The sequence below is a fragment of the Chelmon rostratus genome, chromosome 19 (genome assembly GCF_017976325.1).
Source record: "Chelmon rostratus isolate fCheRos1 chromosome 19, fCheRos1.pri, whole genome shotgun sequence".
NCBI lineage: Eukaryota > Metazoa > Chordata > Actinopteri > Chaetodontiformes > Chaetodontidae > Chelmon > Chelmon rostratus.
The window spans coordinates 14,345,438-14,366,189 of NC_055676.1; the positions used below are offsets into that span (position 1 = coordinate 14,345,438).

At 41.8% G+C, this 20,752-nt stretch overlaps 1 protein-coding gene across 3 annotated transcripts in view; it reads left to right on the forward strand.

The window, feature by feature from the left end:
• The window catches only part of rgs3a (regulator of G protein signaling 3a), a 103,271-nt gene that overhangs the window by 20,665 nt on the left and 61,854 nt on the right, over positions 1-20,752 (forward strand). For all 3 annotated transcript variants that reach the window (XM_041959583.1, XM_041959582.1, XM_041959584.1), the window contains 2 exons: positions 2,869-2,980; positions 6,710-6,753. In XM_041959583.1, coding sequence (XP_041815517.1) covers positions 2,869-2,980; positions 6,710-6,753 — 156 coding nt within the window. The remainder of the gene's footprint in view (positions 1-2,868; positions 2,981-6,709; positions 6,754-20,752) is intronic.

Consider the following 20,752-nt stretch of genomic DNA (forward strand, 5'->3'; position numbering starts at 1 on the left):
ATATATTAATGATTCTTTCACAATGCGTTAAGCTCACCTTACCACCATTTTCTGCATTATGAGGTCTCTTACACAGTATATTGATGAAGTGGAAAATGTGGAATACTTTTGTATCAAAAGTTCTGTCAGAAGTTTCAGAAATTTGAAATTTTTATTTGTGTCAAAGTCAAGTTCGCATAGAAAAGCTGACTGCAACTCAAGTTAATATTAGCGACTGTTAGCCACATTAGTCTACTCATACTTACGTTACAAATATTAACATTACCTCAATAGACGTCCTGCAACATTTTCCCTGAAAGAAGAACTTGTGACTCAGGTCAGGTTTTCATATTTTGGGAGTAGAATTAATCACAACCAACATCACAGATGCAAAAACTTTAAAAACGATGGCTCTTAGAACGACAGGTGGATGAGGGAATGAGGAAATCCTGTCTGACGCGTCATTGTCATGATGTTTTTCAGGAGAAACGTGTTAGCAAAGTCTTTTTGTATTCGGGAAGAGAAAAGAAGGAGGAGAGAGCCCTGTTTTATTGAATTAAGCTCGTCCCGCAGTGCTTTAATTTGCCCTGTCAGATAGGCTTTGCTGTGCGGTGCAGTGAAGTGCAGTGACTGCTGGCATGGAAGGTAATTCCGGCCTCTCTCTGGGGTCGGTCATAAAACAAATATTTAACAGCCAGTGTTTGTCAGGAGGGAGTTTCTCTCCACTGGGCCACTTTATACAGACTGTTTTTAATGATCGGCCAGTGCTGTTCCAGCTTTTCCTCTTTACTCGCCACAGATTTGTGAGCCTGCCCGGGAGCCAAACAAACAAAGGCTGCTCACAAAAAACATCGACTACTTTCATTATAATATCTGAACACAAATAATAAGTGCAACAAAATCTGATTTAGCCCAAAGAGACATTTGAACAAGATAGACTTTTTCCAGATTAAATCATTGTAATACTTCAAAGTGCCATTTGGACATAACAGATTTAACTGGATTTAATCTTCTGAATGCTTGATAAAGAATAAAAAATGTCCTGAAAGATAGCTATTAACATTTAACGTAACAAGTAAATTATTTTATTTTCACTTATCAAGTAATTATGTAAGAAATTCAGTCAGTCTAAATGCAAAAAGCCTGCACTGATCAGTTTTACAACTTGTCTTCTTTCAGACTAGAGGAAAAAAATCTTTATTGAAGTGCGGCTTTCTGTTCTGAGCTTTTATGCAAATTGATGCATAATCAAGATATTTTCATTTGCGTATTTTTCAAAACATGCGCAATACAAAAAACAACGGACAAGATGTAAGTAATCAACAGGGGAAGTTTTATGGTAACATCTAATTAATTTATCTATTAACCTCTTTTTTTTTCTAAAAAATGTGTGGAATTTTGCAAAACATGTATTTCAAGGCCGAATGAGTATTTTTTCCTCGACTCTGAGCCAGAAATCTCCACTTCAGTAGCACTTACATACACAAAACTCTCCAGTTTTAATCCTACCTATATTCTGAAGGGTTTTAAAGAGAGATTTCTTCATATATCATTCATAGCCTGATTTATATAACATGTTATTCTTAAATGCAAGGCAAAAATGGTGGTTGACAGTAGAAGAGATAACCAGAACTCCCTCCGTAAAAACCTTTGTCTCAAATATGTAAAAAAACAAAAACAAAAAACATTTTTGAACCCGACTCCATCCAATCCAGATTTCTGTTGTGGAAATGCGTGCAAGAATTTCATGAGATAATACCTCATTTCCATATTCAAACGTCACATTTCAGAAAACAAGCAAATGTTTTAATACAAGTAATCGACTGGTCACGTATCATGGTGATTAAAATTGTTAACCTTGTTCACCTGTAGTGCCTCCTCTTTAAGAGAGCGTGTGAAGTCTTTGTGCATTTCTGAACAGTGTGTATTTGCGCTTGTATGCATGGGAAGTGTGTGTGTTTTCTCTGTATGAAAACTGTTCGCTGCTAGCCTCTCATTTGCTTCGTCCTTGTTCTTTACTCTTACTTACATCCTCTTCCACCCACTCAAACCTACACACGGACACACACACACACGCGCACAAACACACTCACACACACACTCTAACCACATACTGGCTGCATCTGAAATACCCTCCCTGCTATCTCACCCTTCAGAAGAAGCCACCAAAGCAAACACTGTCTGAAAGCAGTGCCCGTGTACATGAATTACATATTGCATGAAAGCACAAACTCACACAAGCAACATTCATGCGTACATCTAAGCTGTTTTTTCTTTGTTTTTGTCATCTCCTTTTTTCTCTTTATTCTTCATGCTTTGTTCCTCTCTTCATTAATTTCCATTATAATGCTTCTCTGGCATGACTTTTCTTTTCACTTAGCCTCTGCAGAAGCATAGTGCCAGTCATTGGCTGTTTTGACATGTTGCAAAACTCCTGGTCGAATCCCCACAGCCACAATCTGAGGTTTGTGTGCAGTGAATATGGAAGTTTGTAGGTGATTAGTTTTAGGCTGCATCACTGCCTCTTCTGCACACATTGTTCACACAGAGCATCAAAGATTCAAGTTTCATTATGTAACATAATGAATTGTAAGTCAGAAAGTATTGCAATGTGAGTTTGAAGTGTTACAACTTTGTATACATGTGCATGCCATGAGTACTAAAGTGTGAACTGCATTTCCTGTGCTAGGACATGAGGTTGATGGGGGGGTGGGCATGTTGAGTGCTAGGTGGTGTGTGTGCCTCTTACTGGATTGCAGATGTGCGTGTGAGATGTGATCACTTTGAGGTGTGAACTCCTGATGACAACATGTGAGATCGAGATGTGAAATAACATTTTTCTTTTTCTGCCTTGCTACCTGCCTCCCCTCTCCATCTCTGTCTTTGTAGGTGACAGTGTTTGTCTACAGTGACCTGATGCTGGTGACAAGAGAAGATGAGCCAGGCAGGTGCAACGTCCTGCAGAGTCCCCTGTATCTCCGACAGCTGAGGCTCCAGGATGGTACGTAAGCGCTAACACACCTGTCCCCAAACTGCGTGAAATCTGGGGTTTATCAAGCTAAACTGTATGCACATGTCAAACTGGCAACAAGTGTAGGATTCAGCATCTGCTCTGTCACTTTGAGCACACTTAGGTCATCCCTGTGATCAAAAGATTCTCTAAAGATGGTTCATGCTTCATTCAGCACAACAGAGAGATCAAATTCATGTTACTTATCAACATATTTCTTAAAAGTCCAAAAAGAACAGTGCAGCAGCCAAAGCTGCAAGATGTGACTAAATCTCTCAACAATCTTATCTGTGTGTCACCACATTAAACCACATTTGACCTTTAACAGTCAAACACAGACGAAAAAATTCAACACGCAGACACACAAATTGCACAACTAGAAATAAACACACAGCACTATGCTCGCAGTGATATTTTCAGTTGAGCTTAACCAGAGGATATTTAGGGAAAGGCTGCCCGAGTTCCTGTTGCTTTGTCTTTTTATTTCACCTTGGTGTAAACAACCATCTCCTCTAACAGTATGGAAAGAATAGTTTGGCCATCGGCGCCGCGCAGAGCCGAGGCAAATCAAATAAATAGGGCTCACTGTAAATATCTGTGTTTAGAGTGGTTGGCAAAGTTTGGAGTCACGCTTGGGGCAGAGCAGAGAGAGGGCAATGCTGAAAGCCGATAAGTTCATGGGTAAGAAACGGATGATAGGCTCTCTCCTGTCATTTTGGGTGTCAGGTCAGTTGATCATCATGCTGAGCAGGAAATTAAGCAGAAAACAAGGGATGCATGATTATCAAAAGGGTGTATATGATTGATTTACCAGGATAACATGTGTTAAAAGGATGCTGTTGAGAGGATAATGTCTGTTCTGTCCCCCAGAGTGATGATTTTAATGGGAGTGTAGCATTGTGTTCAGAGCCAGCGTGAGTGCAGAGTGACTAATAGGTTCGACGCTTTCAGCCCCCTACAGGTGTCAGTGTAGCCTCACAGAGCCACACATCCTCCCCAGGCTGCACTACTGCAGGAGATACATGTGGCAGAGCCCGCCGTCATTTGCCACATAACTCACTGGGGTTTTTGCTTAATATTGTGCTGGGGGAAATCAGCTCATGAAAATGCATATCAGTTTTAGTAACATTTTTGTCTTATTTGTCAATATTGGAGCGCACATCTGCCCGTCTTCATGGTTTGTTGTTTTGTTGACGCTTCTTGTTTTCTTGTTGTAATTCTCAGTGGAACGTGGCTACATTTACTTCAGAAATCTGCTTTTTTCCTCCAAGACTTGTTAGTATCAGTCAGCCATAATGAAACTGAAATGTAAGATGCTGCCCATTGGTGCAACAGGTCAAGCAGCTGAATAGACTTCTGTCAAAGAGAGAGCCTATGTTCTATGCACATCTTTCAATCAAGCTGCATTAAACACTATTAATTGCAAAACAATAAGGTTGGCATGGTGACGAATTGTACTGAGAAAAACATCCAGTGAACCCTCCCGCACAAGCATTTCTGCATTGCAAATATAGCCTGAGCTGCTCTGACCTCCCCAAAGACATCGCTGGTCTCCTCTGGGCCACTTCTGACCTCCACCCTTCACCCAAACAATTGGAGATCACCAGGGAGGAGATCCAGCACAACTTGTGTGTCCGTGTGTGTGTTTTACGAGAGGACACACACACAAACAGACGGACACGCATCTCCACCCTGCTGCCTGTCATTGTTATTTTGCTTCGGCAGCGTCACTCAGGAAAGAGGCGCCGGGGGATTGTGTTTGTTTCAGCAAGGGTGTGTTTGACGTGGGTGTGTGTGTGTGCGTGCGTGCGTGTAATGACACAGTACAAGTTCAATACAGGGGCTTTCCTGTGTTCCTGTCACCCCGATACTATGCTGAGGAGCGTGGGAAACACTCAGAATGGTATTAAACACACATAAAACCAAAATGAACACACGTCAGGCCAAACATTATCATTGCACTAAACAAAGTTAGACGACCAAGACAACTCCTGCACCGTCGTTAAAGGTAAAATGATGCTCTTTCTTTATTGGTGCGTGTCGTTCAGTAGCATAGGAAAGAACTGGACTTACTGCAGCTTCGACATACCAGTGGGTCAGTTATCAGGTGAAATGTCAGTGTCAGGAAGTCAGTGTGTCTTTTTAAAAGTATGGAAAAGGTTCTGATGATTTTTCAACCTAAAGAATAGAATCATTCTTTAATTTAAACAAAAAAACATGGACATTGTAAACTGTGTGTTTCCAGGTCTTCACCTCATGCAGCAGTAATATGCTGTACTGTGACTGCTGGGTTGTGAGCAGAGAAAGATATCCAACAGTGACCTCTGCTGTTGGTGCTGAAAATTATACATATATATATTTATTGATAGGTAAAATGCAGCATTTCAGACAGGCCCTGCTGTTCCTTACCACGACCTCTGCTAAAGCCATGCTAGTCTCTCCTCTGTTCAACAGCGTGGGCTTCATTAGTTCACTGACCTCGCATTCAGAAAATACAGCAACAGGAAACAGTAAAAGCTGCCTGCGGACTCCCGCTGCAGTGGGAGGCTGCTGCCTGTTATCAGTGTGAAGAGGTACACACTGGATTCATGCACGCTCCTGGGAGCATAATAAACAATCTTTCAGCGAGTGCAAGAAGTGACTGCAGGTGTTTTCTCCATGTGTGGTTGCCGCTTGCTCTGTTGAGAGAAAGATCTCTTCAGTGTATGTTTTAGATCAGGTTATTTTTAAACATTTATATGACGTGTTCGGTCAGTTCTTCATTTGAAAAGTGACACAAAATGTATGTGAAGGATGAAAAAGAGCTAGAGAGAGAGAGAGAAGTTCATAACCCTGCTTTACCTTTGCACCTTGGCACTGCTGGCCAATCATGCGGTTTGTTTAGAAAAATGTGATGTCACATCCTTCTTTGCACCAATCAGGATTTAGCAAGATTTGGGTCACAATCTGATCTCAGCTTGTGGGTTGTTTGATCACTGTCAATGAAATCAAACCACACTCACAATGTTAAAATAAAGCATTTTTAGGTGTTAAACTCCAAATAAATAATACTTAAAGATTTTCTCACTTTGATAACTGCTTATTTAGCGAGGAATATTTAACATATTAAAGAAATACTTCAGAAATGAAGCTAATTTTTTAATAGATCCATAGATACTGATGTGGGATAAAAGGAGGGATGGGGGAAAGGAGGTATGTAGGTCTTAATGGATGATCCCCGTCTCTCTAAAACACAGTTTCAATCATTTTAAATCTCGCCCCAGGGCCGAGCCACTCCTCTGCGTGACACCGGACAGCATTGCCAATCAGTCAGCACGTTGGCTCCTGTGTGCGCTTACTTCAAATAAAATAGTAAACATCACCGCAGCATGTATGAATGGTGCGGGTGTGTGTTTGAGTGTGAGCGTGTCTGTGGGTGGGGGTGGGGGTGGGGGCCGCTCGATTAAAACCATCTATCTTGACTCCAGACCCACGGGCCTGTCTCACAGAGTGCTACGTCAGTGAATTATGGGTGGATGTCTGCGAGGCCGATCCAAAGTAAAAGCCTTTGATCGATAGGAGTATTTTGGCAATCATAATCGGAAATCAAAGATGCCGCTTCGCGTGCGAGAAGGAAGGGAGTGAAATTTAAACAGAGGGAAGACGGTCGAGTTGTTGGCAGGAAGGAAAAAGATGGCACAGAATTAAAATGAACCTCTTTGCTGTTTCTTTGTCTTGCAGATTACGCCGAAGAGCTGAGATTCTACCTGATTCACATGACTGAGGTAAGAGACAGGACTGTGTGTGTGTTTGGAAGAGAAAGAGGGAAAACGAGGGTCTAATGTGAAGAGCCTATTTTGTCTGTGAGCCGGAGGGGCAATTGACTCTGGTGGAAATCACATTACAGGGCAGACACACGGATTAGCAGAAAGCTGCAGTGAAAATGTCTTTTCTCTGCGTGTCTCAGATCTGACCCCATCTCAGAGCCGTCTCTGTCGCACACACAGTTGTGTGTGCTTTTACATGTATGCCACAACAGGACATGCTAAAACACACACTGTAAAGATTTCTGACCCAGCTAGTGACCTAGTTGCACCATCATGCTATTTTTTGCCTTCCAACAGTTGGCTCAGTTGGTTTGGTGGTTATTTTGTACTATAATTGAGCAGAAAATTCCTAGCGTAATCCTCATTTTAAATACGGCTGTGGAGTATAAAGTACTGAGTGTGAGGTAGGTATTATGCATCCCTCTGTTTACATTGTGATTTGTTTTGTTCAGTTATTGTGAAAATCATCCTTTCTTCCATCTGCTGTCACGCCTCTCAAGTGGGCACTTTAAGGTTAAAGGAGAAAGCATAAAAGGAAATGATGAATATTTGATCACTGTGTTCACCAATTATTCAACACCGGGTAGCTGTAATGGCACTTTCACAGCTAACGTTTTCAATCGTTCCAGATTTCAGATTTGATTTCTAGAGCTATGAGGAACAAAACAGCAAAACAGAAACATTACATTGTTGCCTTAAAACCACTAAAACATGATCTCGACTATGTTGTTTGAGATGTGACGTGCAGTTTATTTGATATCACCGTGTTGGTGGTGTTCCTACAGCATCATAATTAATGTTGCACCAGCAAAATCCCCAACATTCACATAGGGAGCAGGTCTTGGTGGATGAATGGGTTGCGTTACTTTCACCTGGGAGACTGGGGTTTGTGTCCTGTGTGGAACTTACTGTTATACTATTGATTTATTACTGGTCCTGGGGTGACTTCAATTATGATGCTGTAGGAACAATAGCAAGACAGCAACATCAGACTATTAACTCCATTAATAAATGCAATTCTTACTTTACTGCAGCTCCACATAATTTGTTTTAAATCACTAAAAATGTCAGTAGAGGTTCTACATACTGTCTGTCCCCCAAGTAGTCCGTATGGTGTTTGGACAGTTGTTTTCAGATAAAAAAACTCAAATCAGTTGCACTCAAACAGAGCGGGAGAGAGGAGACAGAAGCCATAATGGCAAGCTGCTGGGAAGCGGGCATAAGCAAGGAGGATGTGATAGCTATCTGACAGATAGACCCTTTTTGGATATTTTCCAGTCTTTAAAATTTCTTTTGTCTTGGCAGATCTGTTGTAGCGAGTGTGTTTGTGTTGGTGTTAACCAGTCGTCCTGTCCTCCACCTCTTGAGCTGCCCCTTCCTTCCCACTGAATAAAACTGCAGGTTTCCTCACGCCTTTAATGTTGCCGTATACATGATTTTTTCATCACTTCTGGTCATGGCTTTCTTCTGCCTTCTTGCATCCTCTCCTTCCTCATCTTGCACGTATATCTCAAGCTGTTGTTTGTATCCGACTGTAACAGCTGCCTCACTCTCGCTGTTGAAGACATGTAAAAACATCATGTGTCTGGAGACCTTACCACCATCACCCCCAGCCAGACTTATCCTGATGTGAGAAATGTCATGTGGCAGAGCATAAAAGTGTGCTGAAAACTGCCTAAGATGCTATTTCATGTACTAACAAGGATGTGTAGCTGGGTGGCACCATGGTGAAGGGTAGGACTGAGATTCAATAGCTTTTTATCAAGCCCATAATCCAGCACTGAACCCCCTTACAGAATCCAAATCCCTTTGAATCTCTAACCAAATATATTCAGATTTAGTTTTGAGTGTCATAAGATCTGCATTTTTTTTTTTTTTTTGGACAAGACGGCAGAAACTTGTCGGTTTTGAGTGGTACCCTGATTAATATTCACAACCTCTGGCCACAACCTGAAAATGAGATGAGGAACATAGGATATGAAACAATGATTAAATCTATCTGATGCAGTCTACTTACCTTTGTACCCTGCTTTTCTTGAGGTACTTGCTTCAAAATGTTTTAATGTTAATTAGACACAGTTGTTATACAGTGATGTGCTGCTGATGTTGTTTGTCATTTTAAACAACAAAAGCGAAATCGCCGGCTTAAATAAGAAGCTGTTACCAAAATATTTTCTCCGTGTGCTCGTATTATTAAGAGTGAGGAGAGACCAGAACCAAAATGGAACCCAACCTTTATGGAAGGGGTGTTTGATGACAGACAAAGTTGAAACAGCCTTTTTAAAGGATAATTCAACATTTTTTTAAAAGTCTGTCCTAAGGCAATACTCACATGCCCAAACAGTGTGAGGCCTGTGTGAAAAGTTTGCTTGGAGACAAAAAGAGTTCGCCGTACATTGGAGTTGGGATCCCTTCACAGTCGGTGTGAACAGGGGGACCTTTTGGACATGTGATTAAAGGAGCTGGATCGTGTATCTGCGGATGCTGAGTCCGATCTGATCTGATATTTAGCTAAATGTTAATTATTATGTATCTGAGACACTGAAATAACAGCTGGAGCCTTCTAAATTTGGCACACTTTTCATGAACCTTTGGAGGATTTTGATCAGATTTTAGATTGACATTGAGATATGTCCGGAGTCTTTCTTTCTGGTCTTCTGGAAACCATGTTATTAAACTTATCAGCACTCCTCACTCATGCTGAAGACTGAAAGCCTCAGAGATGTTTTAGAATTAAAGCTCAAGAGTATAACTGAAGGAACAACTTCTTGCTTTATCCGCCCAGCCGCTGCGACTCCTCTGCAGTTTGTTGCGGCTGCAGATGTCTGCTCGCAGGGATAATCTTTTTCTCCGAGCGACTGCACGAAACCCAGCCCCTCCTGCCGCAGACACACAAACACATGCGCGCACATATCGTCACACTATTCTTGCTTTGAAATGTGCTGCATAACCTCATTAGCAGCTTATGAATCTTCTTTCAGACATTCCAGACAGAATGAGAGGGGCCTGATATCTGTCCCATGGGCTGGGAAAAGAGGAAGGAAAAGGCTCTAAAATTATTCAGTCTATCCAATTAGGCAACATATATAAATAGAAACTCTTACGTAAGACAGCATGGGAGAGAAGGAGAGAGAGTTTGACTGAGTTAAAGGCAGATTTTGGATTTTATGCGACACATTAAAAAGGTTGAATCAGCTCTTGTGTTGAAGCTTTTATTGTTATCATATTTTCTTTCTCCAGTGCTGCCTATCTGATGTGCTATTTCCTCCTGAATTGTTTATATTATTATTTTTGTATTCTCTGGGAAGCCCTTTGTTCCTTGTTGCCTTAAATATCTCATATAAATGGCATGTGTGAGCAAATAAATCTCACATTGGCCAATCACGCTCGCAGCAGCAGTGACCACTGACAGTTTGACAACTTAGGCTTGAAAAGACAGATCGATTCTCCGGCAAAACAGCCAGCTCAGGCAGCATTGCTCCCAAAACACCAAACTAGTGCAACACACAGCGCAGTATATAAGAGAAGACATACAAGAAGACAAACAGCAAAGAGATGCATTGCTGTGTGCGCGGGCTTGTTTCCAGTAAAGATTTACTCGCCTTAGCTTCCCCTCTCTCCTCTGTCAGACTCGTTCCTCCAGCTGTCCTGTCAGATGCCCACACACAATCACACACACACACACACTGTGCAGTCATCTATTATAGTAGATACACCTGTCAGCAGTTCATTTCATACCTCAGGGAGCAAACAGTAGCCACAGTAAAACACTGCATGCAGCTGGCTCTTGCTGTACCGTAGCGCTTATCTCGCTGAGGCACTGCCAAGAGATACAGTAAAAAAGTTTTTTTTTAGATCACTCATTTTGTCTTAAACCACCAAAATATGCTGCTTAATTATCAAACAACCAATGAGGACGCTCTCGCTGTATTTCAGGCTCAAAGATAGCATCTGCTGAACAACTGTGCCGCTGAATTATCTTTAAGTAATGGCAGAGTACGTACAGAGCGATTGACCTTCTGGTCCCGCTGAGAGGGCACACTGGTGTGTGAAATGGACGACGATGTGAGGTAGACGGAGAGAGGGAGGAAAAGATATTAAAAAGGACCAGCAGAGAACGTCTAAGGAGGTCTTGAATCGCTGCTGATCAGAGGAGATGAAGACACGCTTGAAGTGTTTGAGTGACCCTGACCCTCGCTGCTCATCGTGTGTGTGTTTGTGTGTGTGTGTGTTTACTCAAATGGGTGATGTGTGGTATGTGATGGAGTCTAATTGAATTGCTCTTTCTCGCCTGTCTGAGCAAAGGTCACGCACACAAGCAGAGAAAGAGAGGGATTTAGGACACCGTCTTCTTGCTCACTGCATGTTTTTAGTTAAACATTGCCTTTGCCTGGAAGACTTCTCTCCTGTATAATGAAATGAATTAACCGGTGCAAAGAGGAGCCATGTTTATGCTTTTTCTCATTTGATTTGTTATTTTACGGGTGATTTTTCTTGCTGATTCCATACCAGTTTATCTTTGGTTTGACGCCTCTTTCTCTGTGCACATAGGTTGTGATGAGTGATTTTATGCTTATGCAATATGTTTGAGGTCCTATGTGGCCGAGGAACTGTGACACAGAAAGTGAGATAATATTATATAAGTGTACATTTAGAAATAACTTCACATGTGGTGGTGTACTGAATAATAGAATAGAAACACATTTACAGTGCAAATGTGCACTGATTTACACAGGGCCACACAGCAACATATGCGGCTCCTGCGCATCACCTCATACAGCTTTTCCCAGCTGACTCACTCATCACGCCACAGACCACTTCACGTCCCTTCATCACAGACACCATGAAATGCAAAGAGAGTACGAGTCTCTCAAAATCGTGTGTCGCCCACGTCAGTTTATTCAGAATTTTCCACTGTGTTTCTCATTCATTTCGAAGACGACGTCCATCTTTGATATTGCCTCTTTGCACAGTGGCGCTTTCATTCTACAGAAGTAAGGAAAGCTCTGTTCGTTTCTCCTGAAAGTGAACGATTTCAGCCCTCTCCTCCATCTCGCGCTGCCACAGTCCGCTCTCCTCCCTTTGTCTGCTCCTGCCCTTCTCCTCCGTCACTGGAGGTCATCCTATTTTAGCGCTTGCTCAAAACGGAACTGATCTAACCCAGATTTAAGGAAAGTCAAGTGTGTGTCGTCTGTGTGTGTATGTGAAAGTGTGTCAGTGACGCAGGAAGCGAGGGAGCGAGAAAGCGTTGTGTAGGTAAACGGAAAGCACAGACAGCAAGGAGAGACGCTGTATGAGATTGTTGACCGGCGGAGCGCGTCAGGGTCATCACAGAGTCATCATGGGCAACTTGGCCGACCGGGTCGGGCCTAAGAAGAGGTTCGTCAGGGGGGCGAGCTCTCTTCAGCGGCACCTTCTATCTGACTCTGGAGATGTAAGTGCCACTGATTAATGGTTCTGCTCGGAGTACAATAACAGGTTTAGAGAAGCAGATTTGTGTTGTTCTCACTGTGTGGCTGAGCTGCATGAAACAGGGAGAACAGAGATCATAGCTGAGCAGAGCAGTAGTTGTAGTTTAATAGAAAAAAAAAGTCACAGTCTTTAGTGAATTATGTGGTGTACATATAATCATTTGCATGAAGTTGGAGTACAATTAGCTTACTGTATGCCAGACTTGATAAATTCACTGGCTATGCGTGATTACAGTAAGCCTTTGTGTAGGTTAAAGAAAAACAGCCATATGATTTATTGGTGTTTTCATTGCACTGTGTAGCACTGAGAAGGCCAGTTCCATTATATCTTACGTTATACTGTGCTGTTCCTGGTGTTATACTGTACCGACACTGGCTGTATAAATGCAGTTTCCAGTAATGGTTGATGATGTGTGTGAAGTCTACACAAGTGAAAACTGAGAATTCCATTAAGTGCGTAGTCACTTATTCACTTATTTCCCCCGCATCTACCCATTAGCATCTAACTGGCACAATGTAGCGGCTACTAATCACAATGAAATCATGAGTAATCTCCAATTACCAAAGCACAGCAGCAACAATGACTGTGTTTGGATACACGCTAATATTCCACTGTTATTCCAAATATGACAAAATTGCGAACTTGTTAGGGGTCATGTAAACAGCTTGGATTTCCCCAATTATGCCTTATTATAAAAATAGCATTTTCCGATTAAGACGTGGGATATGTGGATATTACATCGGTTTTAGGAGCATGTCTCAAATGGGGTTTTTACCACAGTTTGCAAAACATGGACTCTTGCCCATTTACAGTCAGTTCTGTGTAGAGGAGCGTTATAGAAATGCAGTCCATTTACAAGTTACCAAATACAGTATTAATTCTACTTTGTACGCACGGAACAGCATAAAGAAAGTTGTGACTGAGAAGATATGAGATAAGACACACCAAATGCAGAGAGATGCTGCCAAACTAGGTGAAATCACAGTGTGATGGCTTTCGTGTAGGCCGTGGAACAGCAAGGGAGCTCTGTGATCAGGCTAACAAAGCACAGCGCTGTACATACAAATAGTCTTTTTTTTTCTGCAAGAGGTCTGCGCCATAAAAGGTCAGAGTGTTCTTGGTTTTTTTATGCGTAGGGTGACGTTCATGTGACGTTTGTGGACACAGTAAATAATGGTGCAATTTTAATTTCATGGCTTCAAGTGAAGGCTCACTGTTGATGCTTTTTCCAGCACTAAGAAGACATCTTGAACATATCAATAAGGATGTATGCATATAAGTGCTTGTTTGCTATACCCGCATGTATATACAGATACAGATATATATTTCTCCGGGCCTTTAGGCACATCATTGACTGCATGATATACAGGCTGCCACTTATCATCTGACGGCAGGGTGTGAATAATATGCACTCAGGGGCTCTTGTCAGCAAAATACCTTCTTTATGGTCGCCATCCATAACATGGCCAGGCCAGGCGCAGTCTCTCAGGGGTCTGATTGAACGGAGGTGCACCCTCTTCTTTCCAGTTAAGCCACAACTTAAAGTCTACTTTGCCTTTTCTCTGATTTAATGTTCAAGCACAGATGGGCAGGATTGCAGTGACAGTGGCGATACGTCTAAATATAATCACTTAAAGACCTCCATCTTAGCGATATGATTGCACTGAGATCTACGACCACGAAAGTATTCTCCTGTACTGTACTAAACTGTGGTTTATCTTCCTGTTCCATCAGTTGCAGAGCAAATGGTAATCAGCATCTGAATTATTCACCGACCTTTATGGGAAAGTGTGCAGAAGTCATTTCCAAATGAATAATTGATCTTTCATTTGCATAGGTATGTACATACAGTATTTAACAACGATTTAACAAGTAACTATCAAGTTCATATGAAGATCACTTACATATTTATCATACATATCCCCAGTAAATGACCTGAATGCTAATCTTGTCTAAGGCTGGATATAGTGCATTCATGCTTATGCAATGAGAGCACAATTGATACAGTCATGCAAAAAGGCAAAAACGTGGCCAATGAGTAATGATCATGACGAAAGCAAACTGGCAAAAATACTGTTGCCAAAAAAGGCACCCAAAAACCTTTCCGAAACAGTACATGACTTCACAAGACTTTGTCTAGCCCTATCATGTGCTTATCATCCTACCCGGTGGCTATAGGAAGGGCCTTGGGCCAAGGACTCCAGTGTACATGCTTTTTTCATGGCTGCTTTGCAAACCGCAGAAGAGCTCTGAGGTGGAAACTGGAGAAACAATCTGGAAAATGATGAAAGGGAGTGGGAAAGCTGCTGAGTTGAGAGGAAATCACATTTTCTGTGGAATATAAAACATGCATTTGTTTGTGTTCAGTGCAATTTATTGACAGTTGAAGCCAAATAAAGGGTCACCTTTGAGACCACATAGCAAGCATGAAACCAGAACCTTTACCTTGGAGCATCACAGGGACTCGGTCAACTCCAACCTAAACTGAACTGGGTTTTTAACATGTTTTGTATTAGATTGCGCAATATTGTGCATGTGCTGTTACCGTGTCCACCTCCAGTGTAGAGAAGCACACTTATACCTTTGATGTCACACTGATTGTATTGGAATGAAATTTTCAGCCATCTCTCAATACAGTCATTCATGGGAGCGAGGATCCATTACCTTATCCTGACCTCAGCAGACTCTCTGGTACAGTCAGATGTAGTCTCTTGTTTCATGAACGGAAACGATTAAAAAAAAAGAAAATTGCTGTGGAGAAAGAACAAGACTAAGTCACGCTGGCAGTTCCAGCAGGCATAGTGGTGCTTTGAACTGAATGCTTTAGTCATGCTTACAATGACAATGCTAACATTGTGACATCAGTGAAGATTCTCAGTCAGGTCATGGTCATCCAAGGAGGGCTAGATCAAAGGCAAGTGGACCCTGTTGTAGAAACTTGAAAAAATTTCGCCTCGCCGGCTTTATTTATAACTGACTGCTGGGAAGTCCCGAATTTAACCTGTGTGTAAACTCAAGGACTCATCCTCTTGGGACCATGAATGTTTGTCCATAATTTAATGTCCTATCGATGCTAAGGTGTCTCTCTCTTATAAAGTGAGAAGGAGGAATTCAAAAAGATCACAGGAGAAGGCAAGCGATGATGAGATGATGCAGAAAATAACAGGGAAAGAGCGCACAGCATAAGTGGCTTCCACATCCAGTGACATTAGTGATGATATACTGTGCCAAGAGTCAGTGAGCTGCTTAAGCATCATTAGCTCTTGTTTACATGTCACTTAATTGGAAGCCATAAGCCCATTAAATGCTACAGTTACAAGCGTCACTGCTTAGAGGTGAAACCCTATAGCCCGCTGCAGAGAAGCTGAAGGTTTTGTCCAAAGGTTTTAGGCTCAAGAATAAAGGCTATATACTAGGGATAAGTATGTGAGACATTTTCTATCCCGCTATACACACTATCCTGGGAATCCATCGGTTTTATTTCAAGCAACAGGAAATGCAACAAGGGGAAATATTTAAAAAAATTGATGGTATTAATAATTACTAAGGCAAAACAAAGCCATTTATGTTTTATAAAGCTGAGATGGATTCCATATTCTGTTAGCGTTCACAGGCTGCTGGAGCGAGCCTTCTGTAATAGACAAGCAGTAACAGACATGGTACTGAAGTCAGTGATCACTCAAAGTTTAAAAGCAAAGCTCACAGATAGCTCTCACTCACATTCTGGAAGGATTCTTCAGGAGGTTATAGCCGTCTTTCTTCAGTGCTGCTCTGATATAGGCACGTGTCTCCATACAGTTATAAGCTCTCAGTGTGTTCCACTGGCGCGGACACACAGCTATTGCACAGGTTGTAGGACTACATATTTTATGAATATATTCTAAATGTTTTTTTTAACACAGAAAAAAACTTTATTTGCATGGATATTCCCGGGAATCCTGTTTCCAGGGATTAAATCCTTGGTTATATTAGTGTGCTCTTCTTAAGTAGAACTATGAGATAATAGGACGTGATGTGCTGGTGGTTGCATTCAGCTCAGCTGTGATGGTCACGATACCGTTTTCAGCACCAGTATATAGACTGTGACTAACAGGGTGTGACATTGCTTAGTGTTTCAGTGTATCGGATCTCATTATGGAGAAAAAACCCCTTTGATCTCTGAGGAGCACGATACGAGCACTTGATCTAACTTCATACGTCAGCGTTCCTGCTACTGTGTCTGGCAAGTATCCGCAAAGCTATTTTAGCCATTTACAACATTATAAAAAATGCACTTTGAAAGCATTTTCACAATCATTACCATAATCCTGTAATAGCAAGTGCTGCTAGTGACATTATGACTTCATTTAGACCTATTTTACTGCCTTATAGAGATTTCCATTGCAGCACTGAGGATATGTGTTCTCATTTTAGCGCTGCGATATTCAGCCGTGTGCACGTTAGATGGAGCAGATTCCACTTTCTTCTGTGTGTTTGTCATTGGATCACTCTCCCGTTATGTGCTTTTTAACCGTTTGTTTACAATCTACTTTGAAAACTGAGCCATATCTGCCTCCAATGTGTGCTTTCAAAACACTCTCATGTGTACCTGAACACACTTCAGATAAAAGTCCGTCCCGGCAGCAGAATGAATTTTTTACATCTGTGCAACACCGGAAGACAACAGGGGCAGGCATTTCAAGCAAATTATGACGAGCTACAAAAATAGTGCTTGTAAAAACACATCTGTTTGCAGGAGCTCCTGCCGAAGAAATACTCTTCACGAAGCTGCCTCAAGTCATTATGCTAAGCTACGCTAATTAGTTGCTCGCTGCTTTATATGTAGCATACAGATATAAGTGTGTTATCTGTCTTCTCATAAACTCCTCCTTTAAACATTCATGATATATACGCTATCTTTGCAACATGAGAGAAAAACATTAGACTTGGCCTTCATTAGCCGGCAATATGAAAAAAATGATACCTGAACCTGAGCCCATTCAGTGGTAGCATGTGCATTAGCTGCTAATATGTGCTGAAGCACCTTAGGTGAGCTGTGTTGACAGCAGTCCAGTGACACACTGAAAACTCATCTGCCAGATGGCTCAGGGGGAGGGTGCACTTTAATCAATCTGATTAAGGGGAAATGCTGCCTGTATTTTTAGCCGCTCCATGGCAGGCCAGTGGCCATTCATTGGATTTTGTTTCATTAGCTTTCATGTTTATCTCTTGGACGGGTGTATGTATAAAGGGGGTGGAGTAAAGCAGGAGCTAGAGTAAGGGAATCATTTGCTTTTTTAGCAAGTGTACTAATCATTTTATGAATAAGATAAATAGCCACTCCATTATTCACATAGCAATGACAAATTACAATTGCTCTTGGAAAAGGGTAACTTATTGTTTCTGGAGCTGCAGCCCGGGTTGCTGACCGGATGCTGTTTAATGCCAAGAAGCAGCATGACCTTAACATGAAAATCCCCACAGACCTGCTTCCACAGACGCAGGGAGATTCCAGTGAACTCCCCTCAAACTCAGAACAGTCCAAATGTCGAAGGTGCTTTGGTCCCAACACGAATATGATGTTATTTTATTCCGTTTATTTTCGTGTTAACCCTAAAAGGAAAACGAAGTTTCTGTGTGCATCGCAAAAGTGAAGTCGCACTTAAATCCGGTTCAAACTAGCAGACAGCTGTTCTGTAAAATATACAGCAGACTTACATGATAGAAAGCTCCAGCTGGCTCCAGAAGACTTCTGCTTAAAATATGTGGTCTGTGACCAGCTGTCAACAGTTTACTCATTTGCTGGCATGACTGATTATGTTAACTGATATAATGAAACGACGTGCAAGTCGCCGTCAGGGAAACTATCCCAGATTCCTGCAAAAATGCACACTTAAACAGCACAAAAACAGCGCCCGGTTTAATAGAAATAAACAGGAGAAATTGAAATTTATTGCTGGAATTAACAGCAAGAGACAAATAAATCATCATTAGTAGTCCCCCAGCAGAGCATAGTTCATTTTGAAGAAGTGATGCAAAGGACATGCACTGCCGTGTATGATGTATTACTCATAATAAAAGTGACCTCTACGTTATTCTATATGCGTCAACATCTGTTATTCCCCCGTCTTCTCTCTTTACTATAGGCAAAATATGCGTGATGTCAGTAAGTGGTTTACAGTATAGTATGCACTGCCACATATTTACACACCAAGCCTGTGTAAACATACACTCTTCCTGTCTTTGACACATTAGGATGTAAGCCTCATGCTGCTTTGAGACCTGTGCCTTGCTCTGACTCATAGAGCAGAGAGTCCCAGCTGGTTGCCTTTTCGTTGTTATGTTTGAATCATTATGTGCTGTTGATATATAGCCACAGTAAGACTGTATGCTGAGAGTTTAAACCGGTGCTGTGTACAGATTTGAGAGCTGGGTGAACGTGTCTGTGGATGCAGGTGCATGTGTGCCTCTGGGACCCTGAACTGCTTCATAGCAGATGTGTTTTCTTCAATGTTGGGCGGTAGGGAGTCGCCCGGAAAATCCCGGCCATATGAGGCAATGTCTTCTGGAAAGCCTGAACCTTTAAGCATTATTTTTTACAGTACTACACATTCCAAATATATATTAACTAAGGCTCAAAGGATTTGGAAGACAGAAACATACTCATCTTTTCTTTATCAGACTTGAGTGAAGTCGGAAATCAAAATGTGTGTGTGTGTGTGTGTGTGTTGGGAGGTGCTGCATGTGTGCTACACTTCTGACATTAACAAGTGTCATTAGCGTTACATGATTGAACGTCGGTTGGCTTGGGGTGTGACCGTGTGTCATTTTGGAGAAATTCAGACTGCACACTGCTCCATCTTCATTTTGTGCATGCATAGGTAGTGTCGCTTCGCTGTCTCCAGGCAACCATAAAATCAAGTGATGTCAATCAATCAGCTATTTAATGCCATTAGCTGAGCAAAGAGGAAAACTCCTTTAATTTCAACCTGTATACAAGCTATTTATTCATGTTCACTGTTCTCTCCTCCATACATTTGTTTACATAAATAAAAGCAAAGAAAGGCCGGAGCAGATTGAAATGTGTGTGTGTGTGTGTGCTGGTGTTAAGGGAATTATTGTGGCCCAGATTTGAAATATCTTCAGCTTTGGGTGTGCCGGTTTTCAGTCCACTGCCACACTGGAACCACTGTGAGGTGGAGTGGTGCTTTGAGCCTAATGGTAATGCCAGCATGCGAACATGCTCACAACGACAACGCTAACATGCTTAAACAATGATTACCACAGTCACCATCAAACTTTAGCGATGCTAACATTTGTTAGTCAGTAGTAAACACAAAAACACAGCGGAGAATGTTGTAAACGTTGCAGGTATTTGGCCACAAACTGAAGTATTGAACAAATTAAAATTTTGACCTGATGACTGAACCGGAGCAAACATCCAAAGTCATTCGGATGTTTTCTGCCAATCCATCAGTCCATGTTGAGATATTTCACTGAATGATTGAAAACTTGGACCTGTCGGTGATGCCGGAGGAAAAGTCAAAGGATCGTTTCATCCTCTGTTGGACCATGAAAGTAAACTTTTCAGGATCATCTCCAGCTCGGTGGCCGTGCATCCTCCACTTTACCCACTGGATTTTGAAGTGCCTTCGCTGACCTGTAGAATATCATGTAATCCTTTACGCGAGAACTCAAAGATAACCTCAAATTGAATTACGAGATTTTCACTGGCGATATTGTAAGGGTCTGCCCAGGGGCTCGTTGTTTACATTGAAGTCGGTGTGTGCGTGTGTGTGCATGCGTTTCAAGCATTACGGCCTCTGCTGCACCCTCTTAGACTCACATTCAGTACAAATGATGGATATCAGAGAACATCAACATTGATTTCTGTCCGCTCTGAAGAAGCCACTATTTCATCATCTTGTGGTGCAATTGGAAACAGTCAGGCTCAATTTCTTAAATGCTTTTGCTAGCTAACCTGCTTCTCTGTCTTGTTTTTGTCTATTTGTCTCCACTTTTGACTTGAAAAATTGTTTTTTCTGCCTGTTACTGTACCTCATGTGTTGTTCCTCTTTGCCCCCGTCTCTTATTTTTTCTTGGATGAGTTGCAACAAAATATTCTGCTCCCCTTCTCCTTCATATTGACACTTTAGATGAACACCCACCATGTCCTGTATGCAGTACATTTTATACTGCATACTTCAGGCCAAACAGTCTTGACATTAATACCATTAACACAGGCTTTATATGCCCTTTTACCCTGCATTAGCGTCACTAACAATGACAAGACTTTAACCACCAAACACTTTGTGCCATTAGACCCTACAACAGCAACATCCCCATCTTCAGCAGGACATTGAATGACATTGAAAGAGACAGATAGTTCACCAGATAGCTACACACCAGGTCATGCAACAGCCCGTGCAGCCAGGGAATGGGCAAATACACTAGCATCATGATTCACCACTGACCAGGGCAGCAAGTGTCAAGAAAAGCCCCGAGG